This window comes from Balaenoptera acutorostrata, chromosome 11, assembly GCF_949987535.1.
Source record: "Balaenoptera acutorostrata chromosome 11, mBalAcu1.1, whole genome shotgun sequence".
Taxonomy (NCBI): Eukaryota; Metazoa; Chordata; class Mammalia; order Artiodactyla; family Balaenopteridae; genus Balaenoptera; species Balaenoptera acutorostrata.
The window spans coordinates 11,713,338-11,736,193 of NC_080074.1; the positions used below are offsets into that span (position 1 = coordinate 11,713,338).

The following is a 22,856-nucleotide window of genomic DNA, read 5'->3' on the forward strand; positions in this document are numbered from 1 at the left end:
AGGAGATTGAGGAAGCCCAGTTAGGGCACCAAGCCTGGCTGGGTCTGGGGGCAGGGCTCCACCCAGGCCTTCGGAAGCCCCACATCCACCTGGGAGACAGTGAATTCCAAGCAGGCCCTTGGGGTGGGCTGACCGGCTGGTGCCCAGTGAGTTACTAGGCTTGGATCATAGACAGCCCACAAAAGTGCAAGAGACTCCAACTGCCCCTGAGGGGGTATTCAGGCACCCACGGGTTGTTGAAGAGGAACCTATTTTAGGGGAAGAGGAATTCGGCACCTTGCAGAACCCATCAGGGGTCAGTAGACAGGGCCATCGTCCACCGTCATCAGGCCTGGCCAAAGCAGGGCAGGGTGCTGGGCCCCATCCTGCAGGTGCTCAGAACCTGGCTACCCTCCCCACCCGCCCCGGAGCCCCTTCAGCTGTTTTGACCACTTCCCTAAGGAACCGGGTCAGCCACATTTATGGAATTGGTGGTGTACTTAGCAGAACATATTAACAAATCACTTGTAATGAAAACTTAGGAGAGGAGAGACTCCCCCACCCAACTCAGTCCTCATGACTTCGACAGCCCCATGAAGCCACCATTATGCCCATTTTACAGATGAGCAAATGGAGGCATGGAGAGGTCAGTAACCTGTCCCGAGCTCACATAGCTTGGGGGGGAGGGGTGGAGCCAGGATTGCTAGAGCCCCTGGCCCCATGGTCAGCCTGTCGGTTCTTCCCACATTCTGGTCTTTGGGTCTATACCTCCATATGATGCCAACAGCTCCTTCACTTGCATCCCAGGCCTAGAGAAGGAACTCTGCCAGGCTCAGAACACTTTGCTATTGAGCCACCCTCGGGTACGACTAATGCCCCTGTAAGCCATCAAGGTAGGGAAGGCTGGATCCTGAAAGCCAGGATGGTGAGCTTTGGGACTGCTATTCAATTGAAGAGGCAAAGGTCACTTCCTCCAGGAAGTCTTCCCTGCCTTCCCTGTCCGTGCTGTGCTCCTGTCACACCTTGGCCCTCCCTTATCACTCCACATTCAGTCTTTGGTTCCTGCCGATAGCAGACTTGGTTTTGTTCATCTTTGTATCCATCACACAGAGCTTGGCACACAGTACGTACTGTGCCTGGTGCAAGGTCCTCCCTGACCTGCCCCACCTCCCTTTCCAGCCTGATCTCTGCCAGTTCCTCCGGGCACGTTGGCCAAACAGAATTACCTGTAGCTCCCAGAAGTTCACTGTGATTGCAATTAAACAATCAATTGTGTAATCGATGACTTGACATCTGCCTCCTGTGCATGTGTGATCCTGGTGGCACCGGTTTTGTTCACTGATGTGTCTTGACACATAATAGGTGCTCAACAAACTTTTGCTGAGTGAATGTTCACATCCCCTATCTTTGCATCTACTGTTCCCTCTGCCTAGAAAACCCTTCCTGGTCTTCTCTGCTCCTTGTCTTCTGCTTCTCCTTTAAGACCCAGCTCAGCTGTCACCACCTCCTGGAAGCCCTTGCAGAATACCCGGAGGGCATTCCCTGCCCTCCCTCCACTTACAGGCCTCTCTCCACTCTGCTGATTGTTTCTGAGCAGGGCCCACATCTTTTTCATTTTGCAGTTTATTCAAAGCACATAACACTCAGTAGGAGCTCAACATGTCGCTAATATTTATTTAGGGCTTACTATGGAGGAGGCGCTGCAAATGCTTTTTATTTCATTTCATTATCAGAACAGCACCTTGAGGCAAGCATGCTTCCCCATTTTCCAGACAGGCCGTCTGAGACTTGGGAATGTTTGGTCACTTGCCCGAAGCCACACTGCTAGGAGGCAGCAGAACTGGCACCTGATCCGCTGTGGCCCAGCCCTGCCACCTCAGCAACGCCTCCTTCTCCATCTGCCTGAAATCCACATGGAGAGGAGTGCCCTCCCTTTTCTTTCCTACTGGTCACCTCCCCAGCTTCCACATCTCCCAGAAACCTCTGAAACGCCCCCTATTCTTCTCAGAAACCTCCAGCATCTTCTTCTGAAGATATTGTCAACAACCCTGTGCAGAGTTCCAGGCCAACTCTCCCAGGATGTCCCAATCAGATGGTCCCCATTTCCTTCCTCCTCTTGCCTGCTTGAGCATCCATGTTGCTCCCTACTGACCCAGGGGTTTTTACTGTGCAGTCCACACATATTTGGTGAGCACCTACTATGTGCCAGACCCCATGTGAGAGGCAGGGAATATAATAGCAACACAACCAAGCCCCTACCCTTACACTATAAATAAGAAAATAAATACATATGTGAGGTGAGAGGTGCTGCAAAGGGTTAAGGAGAGAAATTATACAGGTAAGGAAATAGGATGATGGAAGAGGGGCAGGTGGGCTTTTATATCAGGTGGTCAGTTGAGCAGACTGCTGTGGGAATAAAGGATTGAGCCAGCTGCCAGGAGATGAGCATCCCAGGCAGAGGAAGTGTTATGTAAAGGCGCTGGGGTAGGCGTGGGGCCACGGGATCCAGAATAGGAGTCTGACTGCAGGAGACAGAGGTAAGAAGGGAGAGCATGGAAGAGGAGAGGCTAAGAGGTGGCTGAGCCTGGTCAAGTAGGCCATTCAAGACCCATTCTCTGTCTCCTCCCAAACTTACTCACCCAAGTGCACTACCTTCCTCTCATTTTCTCCATCCCCCGTTGGATTCCTTCTCCCCTAAAAGTCACTGGAAATCACCTTTTCTCCCTGCCCTTTAGCATTCTGTTTCTTGCTTCTCCTCTGCATCTTTATGTGACCGCTGTATTTTACTCTATTACTTTATTATCCATTTTCTATCATAATTTTCTTTGCAGTAGCTCAGTTCCTGGTGAAATCCCACACTAACCCCAGAGGTGGGAGGTGGTGGGGAAGAAGCATCGGACTGATTCAGAGCTCAGACTGGGGGTAGAAGTCCCAGTGGGAAAGCTACTTCTCTGTGGGAATTCTTGTCACGGGCACCTCTACGCATGGATTTTCAGCTTCCGGTTCTCACCAGGCTCAGAACTAAACATGCAGCCCTGCTCCACTCTCCCAGCCCCTCCAGCATCAGACACCGGGGACTCCCTGAGTTTTCCTCGACTGCTCTCAGCTCTGCAAGGAGTAAAACCTGCCTGCTGTCTCCTAGCATCTCCTTTCCTCCCCATCCCAGAGCCTGACACCCCCATCAGGGCATCTCTGCAGCAGATGCTCCAGCGAGGGGCTGAACAACGAGGCAGGCTGGAAGCTTCTGGTGATCCACAGCGGGCTGGATGTGCGGACGAGAGAGCAGAGCAGGCCCAGGAGGAGCAGCGTGGGGAAACCAGGCCAGTGCTGGCCTCCCAGGTCCGACTCTGGTACCACCTTATCTCTTGTCTGCTCCCGGTCCTCCCATAGCATCTTGGGGCACCTTCACCTTTCCCAACCACACCCCAACCCCACCCCCACCTGCCAAGCTCCAGGGGCTTTTAGACACCTGCTCCTACTATTTTCCAAATGCTTATATCTCGTTTAATCCCCACAACCCTAACCTTATTCATTCATTCAAAAACCATTCACTGAACACCTACAATATTCCAAGCACTTTCTAGGCATCGGGGATACTGCAATGAACGAGTATCATTCGAGTATCACACGTGTGCTCTGACATCCCGGGGGAAGTGGGCGCCTGGGGACAGACTTCAGATAATAAATAAGAGAATGTCAAGTTGCAACAAGCACGGTGATGAAAACAAAACAGGTCAATGTCATATAGAGTGACATTTTAAATTGTGTGACCAGCAATGCCTCTCTGGGGGTGATATTGCAGCTAAGACTTGAATGATGTGCTAGGGGTCCAGCCTTCCGGGAGGACAGCATCCAACAGAGGGAACAGCGAGTGCAAAGGACTTGCTTCAGGTGAGAACAACTGAGACACCTATCACCCCATTTACAGATGAGGAAGCTCAGAAGGGATAAATCCCAGCCCAGGGTCACACAGAGAGTAAGCAGCAGAGCTGGGATTCAAACCCAGGTCCATCTGACTCCACGGCCTGTTCTCTTCCCACTTCATCGCTCCTGCCAGGCAAGGACGGTGATGCCCATGGATGGCTCGTTACCCCACGCACAGCATTTTCTCTGGATTCAGCCCCAGCCTCCCTGTCCATCCCCATCAGTCATTCCAGCCTCCCTGAGATTCCTCATCCGACTTCAGGTCTCTGCATTTGCACGTGCTGTTCCCCTGCTTGCAATGCCCTCCTCTCTTCCTTGACCAGTTGTGAGCTTTTCTCCTGGTCTTTGAGGGTGAGCTTGTCACCAAAGCCTTCTGGGACACTCCAAGACAGCAATAAATGCTTCTTGCCCTGGGCTTTCACAGCACATGTCTTCATTTTGTTCATTTATTCCTCAAATGTGTACTATGGACCCACTATGTGCCAGCCATTAAACAGAAATTCCAAACCCAGAGAGAAGTGCCACAAGGGGAGAAGGGGAGCTGTAGGAGCACACAGAAGGGAATGCCGGACACCCCAGATCTTCCTGGGCCTGGGTCGCAGTGCCTTGGAATTAGCTGTCTGCTTGGTGATCTCCCTGATTTGGGTATTTTCATCTCATTTGCCTCCCTAGCACCTTAGCACATTGCCTGGCACAGAGCAGGCATGCATTTGGATTTTTATATCCACAAAGTAGTTTGTTTGTACAGGGTGCCCGCTCTGTGCTAGGCACTGTTCTAAGTGTTGGAAATAAGAGAACACAGCAGACCAAAATCCCTGCCTTCGTGAGGCTTCATTCTAGCGAGCATAGAATGTAATTGAATGAATGATTGCCATTCCCGATTAATTCATTCACATGCTGAGAAGACATAGAACGGGAGCAGGGAGTGAAGAGGCAGTAGCACGGAACAAAACTGTGCACGTGGCCAAAGCAGAATCGTCAGTTTCCCCTGCTCCCCGCAGCCCACTCATGCTCCAACCTGCTTCTTCCTCAGAGCGACGCATCTCAGCCATGGACACCAATATTCATCAGTTTTCTCCCCAATACTCCAAGTCCCTCAATTTCTTTCCATCCCCATTGCCACATACTGGTCTAGCCCACCATTGTCTCGCGCTTGCATCCCAGCCATAGCTGCCATACTGTCTCCATGACTCCAGGGTTGCTTCTCACACTTCCTATCCCACCAGCCTCCTCCAGGTGGCTTCTTATGCTTCAGCCTCCCTTCCATGGCCTCCAGGCTCTTAGCCTAAAACATTCCCCATCATTATCTTTATTTTTTTATATTTATTTATTATTTATTTATTTATTTTCCTTATTCTTTTGGCTGCATCAGGTCTTAGTTGTGGCACGCGGGATCTTTCGTCATGGCGAGCAGTCTCTTCATTGCGGTGCTTGGGCTTCTCTCTAGTTGTGGTGCGTTTTTTTGGGTTTTGGTTTTTGGTTTTTTTCCCTCTCTCTCTAGTTGTGGCGCATGGGCTCTGTAGTTTGCGGCACGTTGGTTCTCTCATTGAGGCGCGCGAGCTCAGTAGTTGTGGCACGCGGGCTTAGTTGCCCTGCGGCATGTGGGATCTTAGTTCCCTGACTAGGGATTGAACCCGTGTCCCCTGCACTGGAAGATGGATTCTTTACCACTGGACCACCAGGGAAGTCACCCCCTCATTATCTTTAAATTGCTTAGCATCTTTTCCCTAAAACTGGCCAATCCTCTTTTCCCTCCTGTGCACACTTCTGCACCTTTGCACAGGCTGTTCCCTCAGTCTGGAATGCCCTTCCTCTTCTCAGCTCCCCTCCACCCTCCCACCCCCATCTTAGCCTAGCTGACTCTGAGTTAATCTTAGTTTAAATGTCCTGTCCTCCAGGAGGATGTCCCTCACACCCTAGGTTGGGTTTAGTCTCCCTGATCCATGGCCCTACAGCATCCCTCACCTAACATTCTCCTCACTTTAATGTGGCTCTTCCTCACCTGTCTCCTCCTTCTGCTTGTCTTCAGGTCCTTGGAGGAAGGGACCATGTTTGTCCTACTCAACATCCCCAGGAAATCTACTATGTGAACCTGACACATAGTAGGTGCTTGATTTGTTGAACGAATAGATGAACAAATGAATAAACTATGAAACTTGGATCTAGTAGAACTTGAAGCAATGCAAAATGTTCAAATCTCTGCTGTTCCGCCTAACTTGATATATGATCTTGGGACTTGACTTATGACCTCTCTGACCCTCTGTTTCCTCACCTATAGGATAAGATAGTAATATGCATTTGCAGTGTTGTTGGAATGGTAAGTGTAAGAACCTGTGTGACAATTTGTATGGAAACACAAAAGACCCTGAACAGCCAAAGCAATCTTGAGAAAGAAAAATGGAGCTGGACGAATCAGGCTCCCTGACTTCAGACTATACTACAAAGCTACAGTAATCAAGACACTATGGTACTGGCACAAAAACAGAAATATTGATCAATGGAACAGGATAGAAAGCCCAGAGATAAACCCACGCACATATGGTCATCTTATCTTTGATAAAGGAGGCAAGAATATACAGTGGAGAAAAGACAGCCTCTTCAATAAGTGGTGCTGGGAAAACTGGACAGCTACATGTAAAAGGATGAAATTAGAACACTCCCTAACACCATACACAAAAATAAACTCAAAATGGATTGGAGACCTAAATGTAAGGCCAGACACTGTAAAACTCTTAGAGGAAAACATAGGCAGAACACTCTATGACATAAATCACCGCAAGATCCTTTTTGACCCACCTCCGAGAGAAATGGAAATAAAAACAAAAATAAACAAATGGGACCTAATGAAACTTAAAAGCTTTTGCACAGCAAAGGAAACCATAAACAGGACGAAAAGACAACCCTCAGGATGGGAGAAAATATTTGCAAATGAAGCAACTGACAAAGGATTAATCTCCAAAATTTACAAGCAGCTCATGCAGCTCAATATCAGAAAAACAAACAACCCAATCCAAAAATGGGCTGAAGACCTAAACAGACATTTCTCCAAAGAAGATATACAGATTGCCAACAAACACATGAAAGAATGCTCAACATCATTAATCATTAAAGAAATGCAAATCAAAACTACAATGAGATATCATCTCACACCGGTCAGAATGGCCATCATCAAAAAATCTACAAACAGTAAATGCTGGAGAGGGTGTGGAGAAAAGTGAACTCTCTTGCACTGTTGGTGGGAATGTAAATTGATACAGCCACTGTGGAGAACAGTATGGAGGTTCCTTAAAAAACTAAAAATAGAACTTCCATACGACCCAGCAATCCCACTACTGGGCACATACCCTGAGAAAACCATAATTCAAAAAGAGTCATGTACCAAAATGTTCATTGCAGCTCTATTTACAATAGCCAGGACATGGAAGCAACCTAAGTGTCCATCGACAGATGAATGGATAAAGACGATGTGGCACATATATACAATGGAATATTACTCATCCATAAATAGAAACAAGATTGAATTATTTGTAGTGAGGTGGATAGACCTAGAGTCTGTCATACAAAGTGAAGTAAGTCAGAAAGAGAAAAACAAATACCACATGCTAACACATATATATGGAATCTAAAAAAAAAAAAAATGGTCATGAAGAACCTAGGGGCAAGATGGGAATAAAGACACAGACCTACTAGAGAATGGACTTGAGGATACAGGGAGGGGGAAGGGTAAGCTGGGACAAAGTGAGAGAATGGCATGGACATATATACCCTACCAAACGTAAAATAAATCGCTAGTGGGAAGCAGCCACATAGCACAGGGAGATCAGCTCGGTGCTTTGCGACCACCTAGAGGGGTGGGATAGGGAGGGTGGGAGGGAGGGAGACGCAAGAGGGAAGGCGTATGGGGACATATGTATATGTGTACCTGATTCACTTTGTTATAAAGCAGAAACTAACACACCATTGTAAAGCAATTATACTCCAATAAAGATGTTTTAAAAAAAGAAAAGAATCTGTGTGAAAATATGTGACACCTAGAAGTTACTCCCTTAAATCCTTGCCAAATCTGTGGATGAGAAGCAAATAGCCTTGGTGTAATATCCTTATTCAGAAAGCTTATATCTTGGGTCAAGGCACAGAGGTTAAGACCTAGGGCTGTTTGCTGGGCTTCTGGGCTAGAGCTCTGCCACTCACTCACTGTCACTCACAACCTTAGGCTAGATGTTTAAACCATTATGTGACTCAGGTTCCTCATCTGTAAAATGGTTCCTCCCTCATAGGATTGTTGTGGGACTCAGCCTAGATCAGTGCCTGGCATGTTAGCTATTGTCATGGTTATTTACACATAACACTGACAATCACACTGTAAGGCTTCTGCCAGTGGCCCTCCTGACAGATGAAGGGAGATTTCCAGAGAGGTTAAGTGACTGCCCAAGGTCATACAATGAGGAAATGGCAGCCTTGTGCTTCAAGGCCAGGTCTGCTGTGCCCAAATCCCATGTTATTTCCACTCCATCAAAGAAGGAGCTCAAAATAGGCCTGTGGCATTTCAGCTAATTTCCTCTAAGCCCTTACCAAGTCACCAACTGCAGGCTCACAAAGCTGCTCCCCTAAGAGCATCCATTCAGCAGCTGCTAAGTATGTGTGCCTGGTGGATCCAAAGCATCTAATGTGGTTTGCACCAAGCCAGGTCTTCCCAGGTAGCCTTGCCTGGTCTGCAGAAGGGACCGCAGGAGTAGAGCTAGGCTGGGGAGGGGGAATGGGAGTGGTACATGAGTTAGATGGAAGAAGAGGCTGGAAACCAATCTGGATGTAAATGGGGGGAGAAGAAATGAGAGGCAAGCCACATTTACTGAGTGCCTACTATGTGCCAGGTACACCATTTAAAACTCACTAGAATCACTCAGCCTTTATTTATCAAGTATCTATTATGTATCAAGCCCTGCACTAGGTCCCAAAGATACAATGGTGAACAAGACACAGCTATTGACCTCAAAGGGCTCACAGGTCAGTGAGAGAGCTGATACAGGCACAAAATAAAGTGCTACAAATGGGATGGTAGAATCTGAGCAGGGTGGCAGCTGTGAAAAGCAGGGAGTAACTGGGGACAACTTCAGAAAGGGAGAGGCAGTACTATGTGCTCATTTTACATGTGGTGAAACTGAGGCTCTAGGAAGCCGACTTGTTTGAATCCTGCAGTTACCAAGTAGCACAGAGGCAAGCTGTGCCCCCAGGCCTGTTCTGTCTCCAGAAGTGTCTGTTCTCTCCACACCATCAACCTAAAGCTGTTACGTGTCCCCTCACCCACTTTCCTTTACTCAATGATTATCTGGCTAGAAGATTAATCAAATGCTGCTAAAGCTGCAGCCACTGTCAGTGGCTAAGATGTTAGCTGCTTCTGCAGTCAAACAGAAGCTTTTGAGCCTCTGTTACTGATTCTGTTAGAGCAAAAGATTCAGGGGTTGGTCTGAAAGGGATGGGGGAATAAGGAGGGTTCTCTCTCCAGTCTGAAAGGACTTCTTGGACAGGTCAAAGGCAACCAAGGTGACAGGAGTAAGTGAGAGCAAGCTTCTCAGGCTCATGTGACTGCGCCCAAACTTCTCTCCACTCCCCCCAAAAGGCCCGTTTAAGAAGGCTTCCTGCTTGCCCCTCACTTTTTTCTCAAGGAAGGGAGCCAAGAAAATCACTCATCTGAACCCCTGGCTGAACTTGCTAGGCTCCCTGCTGAGTGAGATCAGCATATCAGTGCCTCTCCATCCCAATTCCCATCCCCATCCTCAAAGGACAAGAAACCAAAGAGGAGAAATCCTCAGTCCGCAAAAGTAGCTCTTGCTATATATACCCTAAAGGTACCTTAGCAGAAGTTGCTGTAATCTTGGTCATGTTCTCCAGACACCAGGACCCTCTCCAAGGTGCCAGGAGCAGAGCGATTACCCCTCACAGGAGTCCTTCCTTTCTGAGCAGGGAAAAGAGAGCGAGAGAAGGAAGTCTCGTGGAGGATGGAGAAACAGTTTTTCTACACCAAAAAAAAAAAAAAAGTATTGGCCATACCTTCAGACCAACTCTGAGCTAAGGAAAAGACATTAGGCAATACCAAAGAAAGTCTGTTTTGAATTCAGTCATCTTTTATATACTCTTTGGTAATCACCAGATCACTAAGAAATTGTCAAGCAAATTATCTCCAGACAAAAATGGAAGAAGAAAGAAGAAAGTATAGAATAGTTGAGCTATGAAATTGAAACATCTCTAACCCCCAACTGACCCATCAGACTTACACCTCTCTCTAGGCTCCTCCCCCCACCCAAAATTAAAAACAGTGCACCTACATCATGTCGCATGTGCTCTCCCTCACCAACTAGGAAACTGATCAGAGGGAAATATAATCAGTAGCAGCAGGAATCTGATGGGATTCTTTTTCCAGGGGTCATATTAAGGAAAAGTTGCACATATAGAAACAAGAGGTGACGCTGTAATTAACACAAGATAACCATTCTGCTGAGGAAAAGGGGAGAGTTATGATGTGTTTCCTTATTCACAGCAGGGAGATTTTTATCTCTTCCCATCCAGTTCGCAAATGACATGGGAAACTTAGAAGGATTCACATTTCACCCACTTCCCCTGCAAACATGTTTATCCTTGAGATGAAAATCATCGCCCAAGCCCCAGCCTCCAGTCACCCTTTTGCACCCTTTTCCATGAATACTTTTTCCAAAATGTCTGCTTGTAGGAGCAAGATTTGGGATTTCACGGAAAACTACAGAGACACACATACACACACACCCTGTTAGCTAGAAAGAGACAGAGACAGAGAGAAACTACCAAAAGGAGAACAGCTAACGTGCCAACAAAATAAAACAGATCCCCCAAACAGCAAAGTGCAAAAGATGATTTAAAAAACACATAGAGACCGTGTTTGTAATTACCCGTCCAGGTTATATTTTCAGGGCTTCCAGGCAAAGAAACGGCTGGTTGAAGTTTTGTGCCCGTCTGATTGTGATGGGAGGGTTGTATTTGAAGCTCTGGGCACGTAGAGATGGAATGAGAAGGAGGCTGAGCTGGAAGAAACACCGAGGGGGAAGGGAAGGGGAGAGAGTGTGAGAGAGAGAGAGAGGGAGAGGGAAAGGGAGAGGGAGCGGAGCTATCTCTAGCTACGCCTTCCTCTAAGCTCCGGGAGCCCAGGAGAGAGCTCATTTCAGGATCTGGGAGAGGGGTAAAAAGAGGAAAGGCAGCCCCCGCTCTGCCCCGGCCTTGCTGCCCCCGAGGGAAGGGAGGACTCTGGCCCGCGCCCCCCTCCTGGCGGGCCGCCGGGGGAGCCGGGGAGCGCGCGAAGCGGGCAGCGCAGGGAGCTGTCCAGTTCAGCACCACCCGGTAATGCAGTAGGTGGGAGCGCCTCCGCCGGGGGCCGAGCCGGCAGGGAGTGGGGTGGGAGAGGGCAGGCGGGCGGCCCATCCTGCAGCAAGACGCCGGCTCCCTTGTTTCCAGGAGCTTTGCAGATAGGGGGAGGGAAACCCGCCTCGATTCTCTGGGAGAAACCCCCTCCCTCCCCCACTTCGCCAACACTACCACCGCCACCAACAACAATAACCGCCGCCGCTGCTCGTCCTGCCGCCGCCGCCGCCGCGCCTGCCCGCCCTGCTGCTGCAGCTGCCGCTGCCGGGGCACAACCATGGAAGGCGAGACCCCCGCACCTGTTCAGCTGAAATCAAGGGCTTACAGAATACTGGGAAGTCTGGTCTGAAACGAAAACGCCCGAGATCCCCCCCAAGGAAGAGAACTGGCGAAGCAAAGGATTTTCATGGCGCAGGCCGCAGAGCCGAGAGCGAAGACGGAAGGTTGCATCTCGGCTTTTACAATCTCTAACTGTCCAGGTCCCGACCATGAGAGATTGTGTTGAGAATGCGGCTGATCCCTGGTTCACTGTGGAAGCCCTCTCCAAATTAGCTATCACATATGGAAACTGGAGACCAGAATTTTAGGAAAAGAGATTAAGGCATCTCACTTTGGGGGGGTGGGGGGTGTCTTTTTATTTTTTCCTTTTTTTTTTTTTTTTTTTTTAATCACTGCAACTGGAACAGTTTCTGATCTCAAAAGGCAAGCCTCTCTTCCCGTGTGATCTTTATAATTTACACTCTTTTCCGTGAGCTTTCTTACCTCCCTTTTTTTATATCTCTCCATATCCTCTATTAACACATATATCCATTATATTAGTAGTGGAATTCTTTTTATTTTTTTGCTTTAGTACTCGCACCCTCACACACACTCTCCCGAGAACCAGAAGTCGGTTGGGTGTTTATATAATGAAGAATTATGGGGCTGTTTGATCGAGGTGTTCAAATGCTTTTAACCACCGTTGGTGCTTTCGCTGCCTTCAGTCTGATGACCATAGCTGTGGGAACCGACTATTGGCTCTACTCCAGAGGGGTTTGCAAGACCAAAAGTGTCAGTGAGAATGAAACCAGCAAAAAGAACGAGGAAGTTATGACCCATTCCGGATTATGGAGAACCTGCTGCCTGGAAGGTATTTGATTTCCCATCTCCTCCCCCTCTCCACCCTCCCTCCTCTTCTCACTCCCCCTCCCCACCCGCCTCCAAATAAGTTCCCTTTACATTCCACCATTTTCTTACTTCACTCCTTCCACCACAGATCAAGGTTGGTTGGGTTAGTTTCAGAGGAAAGAAAATCAATAAGCAAAAACCATAGTCAACTCTCAAGCCTCCACCACCCCCCTTCCTTCAAACCTCTTCATTGAAATAATCTATGATATGATGAAAACAACAAGAGATTGTCTTTAAAAGTCAAATGTGCTCCACCTGCTTTGGAATCATTAGGATTTGCCTTTGGATGTAGTATGGCCATCTATGAGGGGTAAAAAATAACTGCTCCTCTTTTCGTAATGAAGAATTCCAAAATGCTCTTCCTTTCCCCTCCTCCTCCCCTTACTCCCCAAAAGTTCCAGACACCTCATCATCTGCAAATCCCCCTTTTTTTAAAAAAAATCTGTTTTTTCTAAGAACCCGTATTTGGTAAATCCTAATTATTCCAGGATCGCAAGCTGAGTTCAAGAGCATTTCGTAATGTCTATGAGCCACACATATTGTTCGAGGCGACTGGCTGTGTGTGTATGTGTGTTTTAACGTTTACAAAGTCTAAAAACACGTACGTCTCTCACAGGAGACAGACCCAAGTTCTAATAAACAGCAATTCACTTGCAGGTCAGGCTGAGAACCAATTCACTTCCACTCAGAGTGACATGTCTATTATCCAGAAGCATGTAGAATCAGCATTGCAGCCAGCTTGGGAATCAGACATTGTGCAGGGAGACTGGGAGGGAGACGAGGGCATGGGGAGGTTGAGGGGGTACAGGAGAGAGCAGTGGGTCAGGGGTGTCAGCGGTTTGCCTTGATCTTGCAGGGTCATTGGGACACGTGTGCCTGTGCATGTGCTGTGGGCAAAGCGGTCCCCACGGTGGAAAGGCTGGAAGATCAGGGTACGGATGAAAGCATGTGCTTTGAGACACATTAATAAACACAGGGGAGAAAAACTCCTGCAGGTCATACAACCTGCATTTAGCAACAGACTTTAATATGAGGGGCTGCATTTGAGCAGCTACCTATGTCTGTGTGGACAAGCTACAGCCACCCATAGGAAGACATGCACAGAGAGATACATGTTTCTGGGTGGAAAGAAAAGCTTATGTGCTTTGCTTCTGATATGAACCAATACGGAGGCCGTTTGAGACAGCGTCAGGAAGCGGGGACTGCAGGATTGTTTGTTAAGCTCAACATGGGATGGTGATGCAGGGAGTTGAAGCCAGGAGATGGGGGAGAAGAGAAGGAAACAGACAGGGAGAGGGAGAACTGATGGGGCCCCAGAGTCTAACCCAAACTGAGCAAAAGCTGCTCTTTGGGAAATGTTTATGTCTGGGAAAGAGCACCAATTCCATGCCCACCCCCACAACAATCTTGGTGCGAGTGGTTGAGTGATGGCTGAACATGTTTTGAATAGCTAAGTGACTTCATTGAGCGATGGTCTATTTGACGCATACTGCATTTGGTGCCCTTTCTCAATCCAAACCGCTGCCTTGAACATAGTCTGCAGCGGAGCTCTATGCTGAATACTATATGCTCTTCCCCAGCTGGAGAATCAATATCGGGAAATTAATAGGCACTGTTTTAAACACACCCCTGCTTTAAAAAAATGAAGAGGCTTTCATGCAGCTACTCACTAACAGTGGAAAGACTTCCATTTAATTAAACATTTATGGCATGCTTTTATCCCAAAAGAGAAGGAAAGCAAAGTGAATGAGGGTTGCTTTAGGGAAATGACCACAGTAGCAATTTGCCTTCCTTGGATTTTAGTTAGATGGATGAAGATATGCAGCCAAGAGATTAGACGGAAGACAGGACATGATTTTAGGAGAAATATTCCCAGAAATTGGTGAGTTGGTATAAATATACTTTATCAGGGTTTTATGTGCAAATTCTTAATACCATGATCTTTTAAACATTTTCTAATTCCCTGAAGGGAAGAGGACTAGACAGTGGCTTTGGATCACTTATGCGTTAAAAGGCTTAAGTATTTTCATTAAAATTCCATCTGTTTGGTGCCCACATCCCCAAATGTGCTGCCCGCCCCCTTCAGCTTTCTCTCCAAGCCATACCCACACCTCGCTCCCTGAATCATCCCTAAAAGGGTTAGTATTGCAACACTTCCCAAGGATTGTGTGATTCGTACAGGAGCCGTGGGTTTGGCTCTTCTCCCCAGGACTGGGGCCTCCCGGCAGTCGGGGGGAAGGCTGAGCCAGGCTGCTTTAGGATTGCTGTGCCTTTTCCACTTGTAGCCAAGGCCCAGGCAGGAAGGGTGGGTACTCAGGGCCCCAGTTCAACCTGGCCTTTAATTTCCAAAGCCTCTGTCCATATGGAGTTTTGAAGGCCTCAGACTCCCCCCCTTAGGAAGTTGGGCCTTGGCCACTTAGGAAGTGGTTTGAAGGTTTTAAAGCCACATACTTTCAAAGACTGCACTGATTTCCAAAGATTATAAGCGCACTTATTTCTGCAGGTTGACAAAGATGGTTCTTGTGGGGCATTCGTGTGCTTGCTTTATTGAGCATTCAAAATAGGGCTGGCCTTTATGAAAATCAAGTTGCCAGGTTCCCCCAACCTGTGTTTTTTGTGAGAAACTGGACTCTCAGAAAAGATTTCCCATCACCCCTTTATTGTGTTTCCTGCCCGTATCCAAAAAGTTGTGAACAGATTTCCAATCTTCTCCCCAAGATGTTGCTAATGACTCCACATGAAAAACAACCCTGCCTTCTTCTGATCTCTTTGGCTCTCCGGTTTGCATTAGGGCTTTTTATCTCCTGAGATGATTTTTTTGTTGTTGTTCACTTCTTGATGAAAATAAGAATCAGAAAACCTTTCTTTGCCTCTATGGCTGTTTTTGAAATGAATTCCTCTGTTGAGGAATGAGAAGAGAACAGGACCACTTGTTAGGGGTAGACACAGGGGGAAGGCAAGAGGAATCAAGAAGAAATCACAGCCTTTATTTTCTCCCTCTGCAGAGTAAAGAGTAGTAGTGTCTCTGTGTGTGAACTTGAAACCCCTAGCAGACTAGTGTCTTTAGTGGGATTTGAGAGCATGGGGGATGGTCTGCACATGGATCCATGTAGATGGAAAGTGATGATAGGAAAAGTTCTTGAACTTTTCAGGAAAGCTGCTTTAAGAGCCTCCGAATGGAGAGATGAATTGGCCCTTTCAGAGAAGGATTCAATAAAATCTACAACAGGACACTAAAACAGCTTGTTCCAAGCGTGCTGTCTCTGGGCCACGCGGTGACTTGCTGTTCAGTACGTTAACCTCTGTTGTCACCAAAAGGAATCATCGTCTCCAGGGGCAGCAAGAAATTCACTCCTTGTATTTATTCTCTCCTGCACCTTCCTCCCCTCTGTCTGGGCTCCATGTCTCCCCCAGAGGATTCCCAGCCCTGCAGAGGAGGAGCCAGCAGCAGTACAACGTGGCCCATAGCAGAAACGCACCCTCCCTTCTCTCTCCCTCTCTCGCCCTTTTCCTTGCTGTGAGGCAGAGCAAAAATCTTTCTCTCTGTCCAGATTGTTCAAATCCCTCTGCTGAATTTCTGAGCTCCTCTTCTTCCTGGCTTTTCCTCTCTTCTCCTCCACAACTTGCTTACTCACAGGGGCTCTGCCATCCATTCTCCATCCCTGTTCTCTTTGAGTAAGAGGTGTCTGGGTTTTCCTGAACTATCTTTTCCAAGTTCATAATTGCATAGCTTTTGCTTGGCCTGCAAGGTGCCCAGTGCCCCACGCTGGGTTCACCCATGGCTCTCTTGTGCTGCAGAAGGAAAGTACATATCTTTTATTTTAGAAATGCCAACCGCCTTTCCCGGACACTCTTGCCTTTATGTGTGGAAGAGCTGAGTTTAGAAGTTACTAATGGGCCTTCATACTGTGTACCTATCGCTCCATAATTCCCAAGATAATTTGATTCTCTTTAGGTCCTCTGCACACAGTAGGTACAGAAAAAATATCTATCAATGGATTGATTCAGAAATTCTTAAATTATTGAAATTAATTCAAAGATCATAAGGACATGCAGCAAGCAAGTAATTGAGAGAGAGAGAGAGAGGGAAGGAGGTGAGGAAATCAGGATGATTTGTTTGTTCTTCCCAGAATTTCTTTTTTATTTTTTTAAGTTAATTTTTTATTTTATATTGGAGTATAGTTGATTTACAATATTGTGTTAGTTTCAGGTGTACAGCAAATTAATTCAGTTATACATACACATATATCCATTCTTTTTCAGATTCTTTTCCCATATAGGTTATGGAATTTCTTCTTTAAAAGAATGTCATGACTTCATTGTTGTAAAATGAGAAAATTCAAAAGGAGTCAGTCATTGGGTTGCACAGCTCCTAATTAGCTAAAGAAAAATTATCAGTACACTCAGTCACTACGGGGAAGAAAAAAATTAACCCACTGATTTTCTTCCCTCTTCAGCTTTTAAAGGATGCCAAAATCTAGTCTGATCCTAATACTCACCAGAACAGACACTTTGGGCAGAGAGCAGGCATCATGGACCATCCCTATGTAGCTTCCCCAAAACCTTCCCCAGAATTCTTTACCAAACTTCCCCACCCAGTTCCCAGGACCTCGAGAACTTTGCCTCAGGTCTTAGGTTCTGATCAGCAGTTTTCCATGCAGCCAGGCCCCGCTTTCCTAGCCCTTCTCACCTTGTAAGACAAACTTGATTCCTTTATTGAGGAACCAGCCCTGCAAATCCCAGCCCATTCACACTGCCCTCCTGCCCCTCCCTTTACAGGTGCCAGGTGTGACACCTCACACCAAGGCCACATGGGCAGAGAGGGTGGCAGAGGGAGAACTTGAATCCAGGCCTCTTGTTTCCACCCTGCAAACCTCCAGAGGGCTCTATGCATGAACCTTGGCCTTCTGCGGCCTTGTGTTCAGATTCACTGCCAGCCCTGGATTCTATTCTGTCTGCATCCCACTGAGTGTCCCCATTGAGCGCCCAACCCAAGCTTGTCAGGACACCTGAGTTCTGACCCACCTGACTCCCCTACACGCCACTCCCTCCAGCTGCCTGCACCTTGCTGGGTGACAACTCTGCCATAATCTTCTCACTCCCGCGAGCCCAAGGGAACAAATACTGAACTTCAGGCTGGACCCACCACATGCCTCTTCGTGTTTGCCCTTTCATTTTGGAAGTGTCCTCAATGTAAACTCTCCGTGAGTTTTATGTTGGCAAGCAGCTTTCAAAGAATAACAGATTTATGTCCCCTGAAGTCACTGAAATTTTCAGATGCAGCTTTGTTGTATGTGGTGCAGTTGAAAGAATTTTGCAGCCACACAGACTTGGGTTCACTTCAAGCACCGCAGCCTTATGAGCTGTGCGATTTGGGGCGAGTCATTTAACCTCTCCAAGCCTCAGTTTCCCTTTCCACAAAAAGGAGATCTAACAACCTTCTCACAGGGTGATTGGTTGGGATTAAACCGATGAGTGCCACCTTCTTTCCTGATCACCTGGCTTGAAATTACAGTCAACAACCCCTACCCTGTACCCCTCATACATCCTCTTGGCTCTGTTTTATTTTTATTTTTTTTTACAGAGTACATCCCACCTTCTAGCACACTATGAAATGTACTCATGCCATTTGTTGTGTGTCTGCACCACTAGACTGTCAGCCCCAGGAGGGCAGGGGTCTTTGTTCTGCCCGTTGCTGTAGCTGCAGCAATTATGATGGTGCAAGAGTCAACCCACCTTTGTTGGCAAATGAACAAACCACCACTGCCCACTACAGGGTGGGCATTGAGAAATAATGTTCCCTTCATATCGTCAAAGGATTGTTCTTTAAATTACACACCATGAGCAATGGTGGCAGAAGCATCTTTCTTTTTTTTTTCTTTTTTTTTTTTTTTGATATTCCAAAAAATAAATAATGAACTCAACACAGAGAGAAGAGAGAAGGGAAGGAGAGAGAATGTTTCAACACACAAGGGACAATAACAAAGATAATAAGAAAGTGTTTGGAGAGAAAATAAATGCCTGAGAAGAAAATGCTGGGGGGTGAACATCCTCTAAATAGATACTGGCCATGCTTTCCTCTCTCCACATCATCCAGAGCGTCTGTCACAAAGATCCTCGGGGAGAGTTTCCCATGAGTGTTTGCTTTCAGGTCAGTGGGGGAGGAGGAGATATGTATCCAGACTGATAATGCAGGAGATTTTTAAATGGTTCAAAAATGCAATGGTTCCTTTTAGCCTTGACTATAAGTATTTTGGCCAAAAAAAAAACCATATTCAGATGAAATATGCATTTTAAGTTTCCAGGTTAGTTTACAGTCACAGATCAAGCAATTCCTTCACTCGTTTATTTTATTTGTTAAATCTTTGATGAGCCCCTGCAACGTGCCAGGTGCTGGGCCAAGCGTTGGGGTCATGGTGGGCAGCAACTCCCTTCAGGGTCACTGCCCTCAGAGCCTTCTGGAAGAGACAGACCTTACTTTAAAGACTCTCACTTAACATAGTTGTAAAGTAAGTTACAACTATGCCAAGTCCTCTCAAGGAGAGTCACACGAGACTGTGAGTTTATGATATTAAGATCGTTCTAATCAGAGAAGTCTCCCCTGAAGAGGTGAGATGTGAATGGCTATCTAAAGGATGCATAGAAGTTAACTGGGTGAAGAAGAAACTTCCCAGGTTGGAGGGCAGCAAGTGCAAAGATCAGTGAGGAAGAGAAGGAGCAAGTCCTGGGAGGAGGCCAGGGTGGCTGGAGGACCCAGATGGAGGGGGGCATGGGGGAGGGGATGCTGCTGGATGGTGTGGGGAGGGGGCTGCAGAAGTAGTTAGCACCCAAGGGTGTGGGGCCTTGCTAGTCTTGTTAAAAAATTTTGCTCTTTGACTTCTGGCTTCTTGCTTATGTGCTGTGTGACCTTGAGCTAGTTAATTCTATCTCTGTGCCTCCTTCACACCATCTCTCTAACGGAGCTGATGGTGCCTGCCCCTAAGGTTGTTGTGAGGGTTCGAGCACTATTCCCTTCTCTCTGTCATGCTCTTCCTGATTCCACCCACATCTGAGTGTGGTGGTCTCTTTGGCCTCAAAACTTATGACAGCACAGAGAAGGGAAGAAATAGATTGATTCAACTCCAGTCAACAAAATTCAAACTATGCTTAGTGGAGGTGTTGATGGTAGGTGCCAATCCTGCAGTAGACACTGGGAGGCAGAAGTGAACAAGACCCACCCTCCCTCAGGACCCTCCAGGTGAGTCCAAGCAGGGAATCCCAAACAGGCATCTCACAAAATGACTCTGTTTCATGCAAGACATTTGACATAGCCTGCTGCCATCTCGCCTTATCACCCTCCCCCAGACTCAGAGAGATTCCTGGCATCTCTTATGATCAGTTAGGATCTTTGAGGATTTGAGCTGGAATGGCAATGAGGCTCAGTTAAATCCGCCAGAGTTTTTGAAAATAGGAATGAGAGTAGAGGGATGTGATCTGTGCTCCCCAATGCCAAGAAATGCCTGTCAGCCGTTGTGGGATCGTCTCTGAACTCTGTGGCCTCGCCGGCACCCCGGTCCTTTCTCCTGGGTGTATAAAGGGCTCTAATCTCCCAGTTCCATCTTCCCTCAGTTCTGATGCCACTGATTATAAAAATGAACTATCTATTTAAACAGCTTTCGGGACAGGGGAAAACAAATTTCATGTACATATCAGTTGTAAAACATACTCTAATTTCAGAAACCTTAAAACTTAAAATTTGTGCCTTGGAATCAAAGCAAGATGGAAAACTATCTTGCTGGCAGAGAGAAATGCAGGCAGGGTGTTGAGAGAGCCCAAGGGATTTCTCCAGCTTGCCCTTGTTGCCTGTCCCGTGACTCAGGAAACAACATGGGGGAAGTGTGTGGTCTTACGAGAACCTTTCTTGACAAAGAAAAGGGTGATAGTTGATCTTTGTTCCACAGCTTTCTGAGTCCTTGCCAGGTGCTGTGTGAGAGTCTAGGACAGAGGCAAAGGCTCCATCTGCCCTCAAGGAACTTCTAATCTAGTAGAAGACAAACCAGTGAACAGACGATGCTGATGACACAGTGGGAAGCATAAGCCCGGGGAATTCTGGGAGCAGAGAGACTGGGGAGGAGGGGATGCCAGGGAAGACGGGGTTCTGAGGATGCGTAGCGGTGAGCAAGCTGGGGGGATGAAGCGCACTTCAGACAGAAGGAACGGCAGGTGCAGAAACACAGATGCCCAAGCAGCCATGCCGATGGTCCAGTGAGGCTGGAAGGTAGAAGGCAGGGAGGGGGAGTGTGGGAGGCAGTGCAGATGGGATCCCAAAGGGACAGAAATGGCTCTCACACAGCAGTTTGTGTTTCGGCGTGGGAGAAAAGGGGGGTCCAGAGAGGTGGGAAGCAAGGGAGGGTCGCACCTGGCTTTGTCCATTAGCAAGATCACTGGCAGTTCGGACCCTGCTGGATGGGAGCCGGGGTCGGCCGGAGCTGGTGTGATTTAACTGGGAAGAGGCGAGCACAGGAGGAGGCTGTGGCAGGGACCAGGTGACTCGCCCTAAGTTAGTTGTGGTGAACAGAGAGTAAGAGGAGGGAAGGAAGAAGATTGTAAGCGATATACAGGAGAGGTGCTTCAAGGTGCTCCCTTCCCAGCGGAACAAGCCTATATTGGCCACACACAATGGGCTGGACCCTGAGGTTACAAGGTTGCAGACAAGTCTCTGCTCAATACCACCTTCTCCAGGAGCCTTCCTGACTGCCCCGTCTAAAGTAGCTCCCTGTCCCGTTACTCGATTTTATTTCCTTCTTTAATGTCTTAACATTGACTTCTTTTCTTTTGAGCATTTGTTTGCTTATGGTCTGTGTCCCCCTAGAAGACTGTGAGCCATGTGAGGGCAGGGGCGTGTCGGCCTTGGCACAAAGAGCGTGCTTAGGAGCTAAATGTGGAGTGAGTGAGTAAGGCCACGGTGCCTGGCCTCAAGGAGCTCCCATCAGGGGAGGGAGGTGGGCTCTTAAAAACTCCTCTTGACCAGTCATCCCTCCAAGGTGTGGCCAGAACCGCATCTGAAAGATCCTTGAGAACAGGCAAGGGTTTCGCTTGCACCCCACAACCTGGGACGCTCCTTGGGCGCCTCCTGGGCCACAGCTTTGCCACAAAGCTTCAGGAAGCTGATAAGGCACTGCGAGCCTGTTCCCTTCTGGGCAGCTGTCACCTTTTCTCTCAATCCAAATCCTCATACGTTATCGCCTGGCTCAGAGGTACTGACTTGGCAGCCCTGAGTCAGCCTCTGAGGAGCCGCCTTTCCTTTCTCCTTATTGACACTATATTTATTCATTCTTCCCTGTACTTCCTCAACCTTGGGTAGTCTTCCAGCTGTTAACAAGAATGCCACAGATTAGGTGCAGGATCCCAGGTGCACGGTTGCCGTAGCCTCATTGAGTGGGGAATTGGCACCTTGCTTTGCTACACCATCCACCATGCAATTTACATGCCCCAGTGCCAGCCTCTCTCTGGCCTTGTCCTCGGGCAAAATTCACTGCTGACCAGTGCTTGCTGATCCCTAGACCTTGCTTTTTTTTAAACTTTTTATCTTATATTGGAGTATAGTCGATTAATAATGTTGTGATAGTTTCAGGTGTATGGCAAAGCAACTCAACCATACATATACTTGTATCCATCCCTAGACCTTTCTTTATCCCAATTTTGCCCCAGGCTGTCTTTTCTCACTTTCTCTGCATAAAGGATCATTCATTCATTTCTGCCACATTTTCCCCTCAACCTGGATCTCTGTCTGCACAAGTCTTATTCTTTATCCTTCTTGAATTTTCCCTAAGGTCGAGAACTCTCCTCCCCAATTCTCCTCCAACGTATTTTGCAAAGAAAGCAACCCTGAAAATGACTATTCTGGCATCATTTTAACACTAATAATACGATAATAATAACTAATCATTCACTGAGTGCTTCCTTTGTGCTGAGCACTGTTTAGATGCTTTCCAGGGGTTAACTCTTATTTCATCTTTACAATTCTAAAGGTATATGCTATGATATCCACTATCTCCATCGTAAGAGGCTCAGAGAAGTTAAGTGACTTGCCCAAGGTCACACAGCAAGTAGCAGAGCTGGAGTTCTAACCCAAGCCTGTCCAACCCAAAAACCTGTGCACAGCCTTCTGTTACACGAATTATATTTACAATTTTCCCCTGGCCCCAAAATCTATAAATAAATTTCTTTGAGAATTTGAAGGCAAGGCTGAGCAGAAATTTCTGTTTGTGTTCCACGTTTGATGAAGTTTTAAAAACTTTGAAGCTTCAGTTAGGATATGCTCCTTACCCAGGGAAGAGTAGGGAAAAGTGGAGGGGCTACCAGGTTTTCCCACAGTTCTGAATACAGAAGGATGCCTCAAAATGCATAGATATCCCTCT

At 47.3% G+C, this 22,856-nt stretch overlaps 1 protein-coding gene across 1 annotated transcript in view; it reads left to right on the plus strand.

Annotated features, from left to right (window-relative positions):
- The first annotated feature begins 11,940 nt into the window (after positions 1-11,940).
- The window catches only part of CACNG2 (calcium voltage-gated channel auxiliary subunit gamma 2), a 120,305-nt gene continuing 109,389 nt past the window's right edge, over positions 11,941-22,856 (plus strand). Inside the window, exon 1 of the mRNA XM_007165673.2 lies at positions 11,941-12,418. Within this exon, the coding sequence (XP_007165735.1) occupies positions 12,208-12,418 (211 nt within the window). The 5' untranslated portion in view covers positions 11,941-12,207. The remainder of the gene's footprint in view (positions 12,419-22,856) is intronic.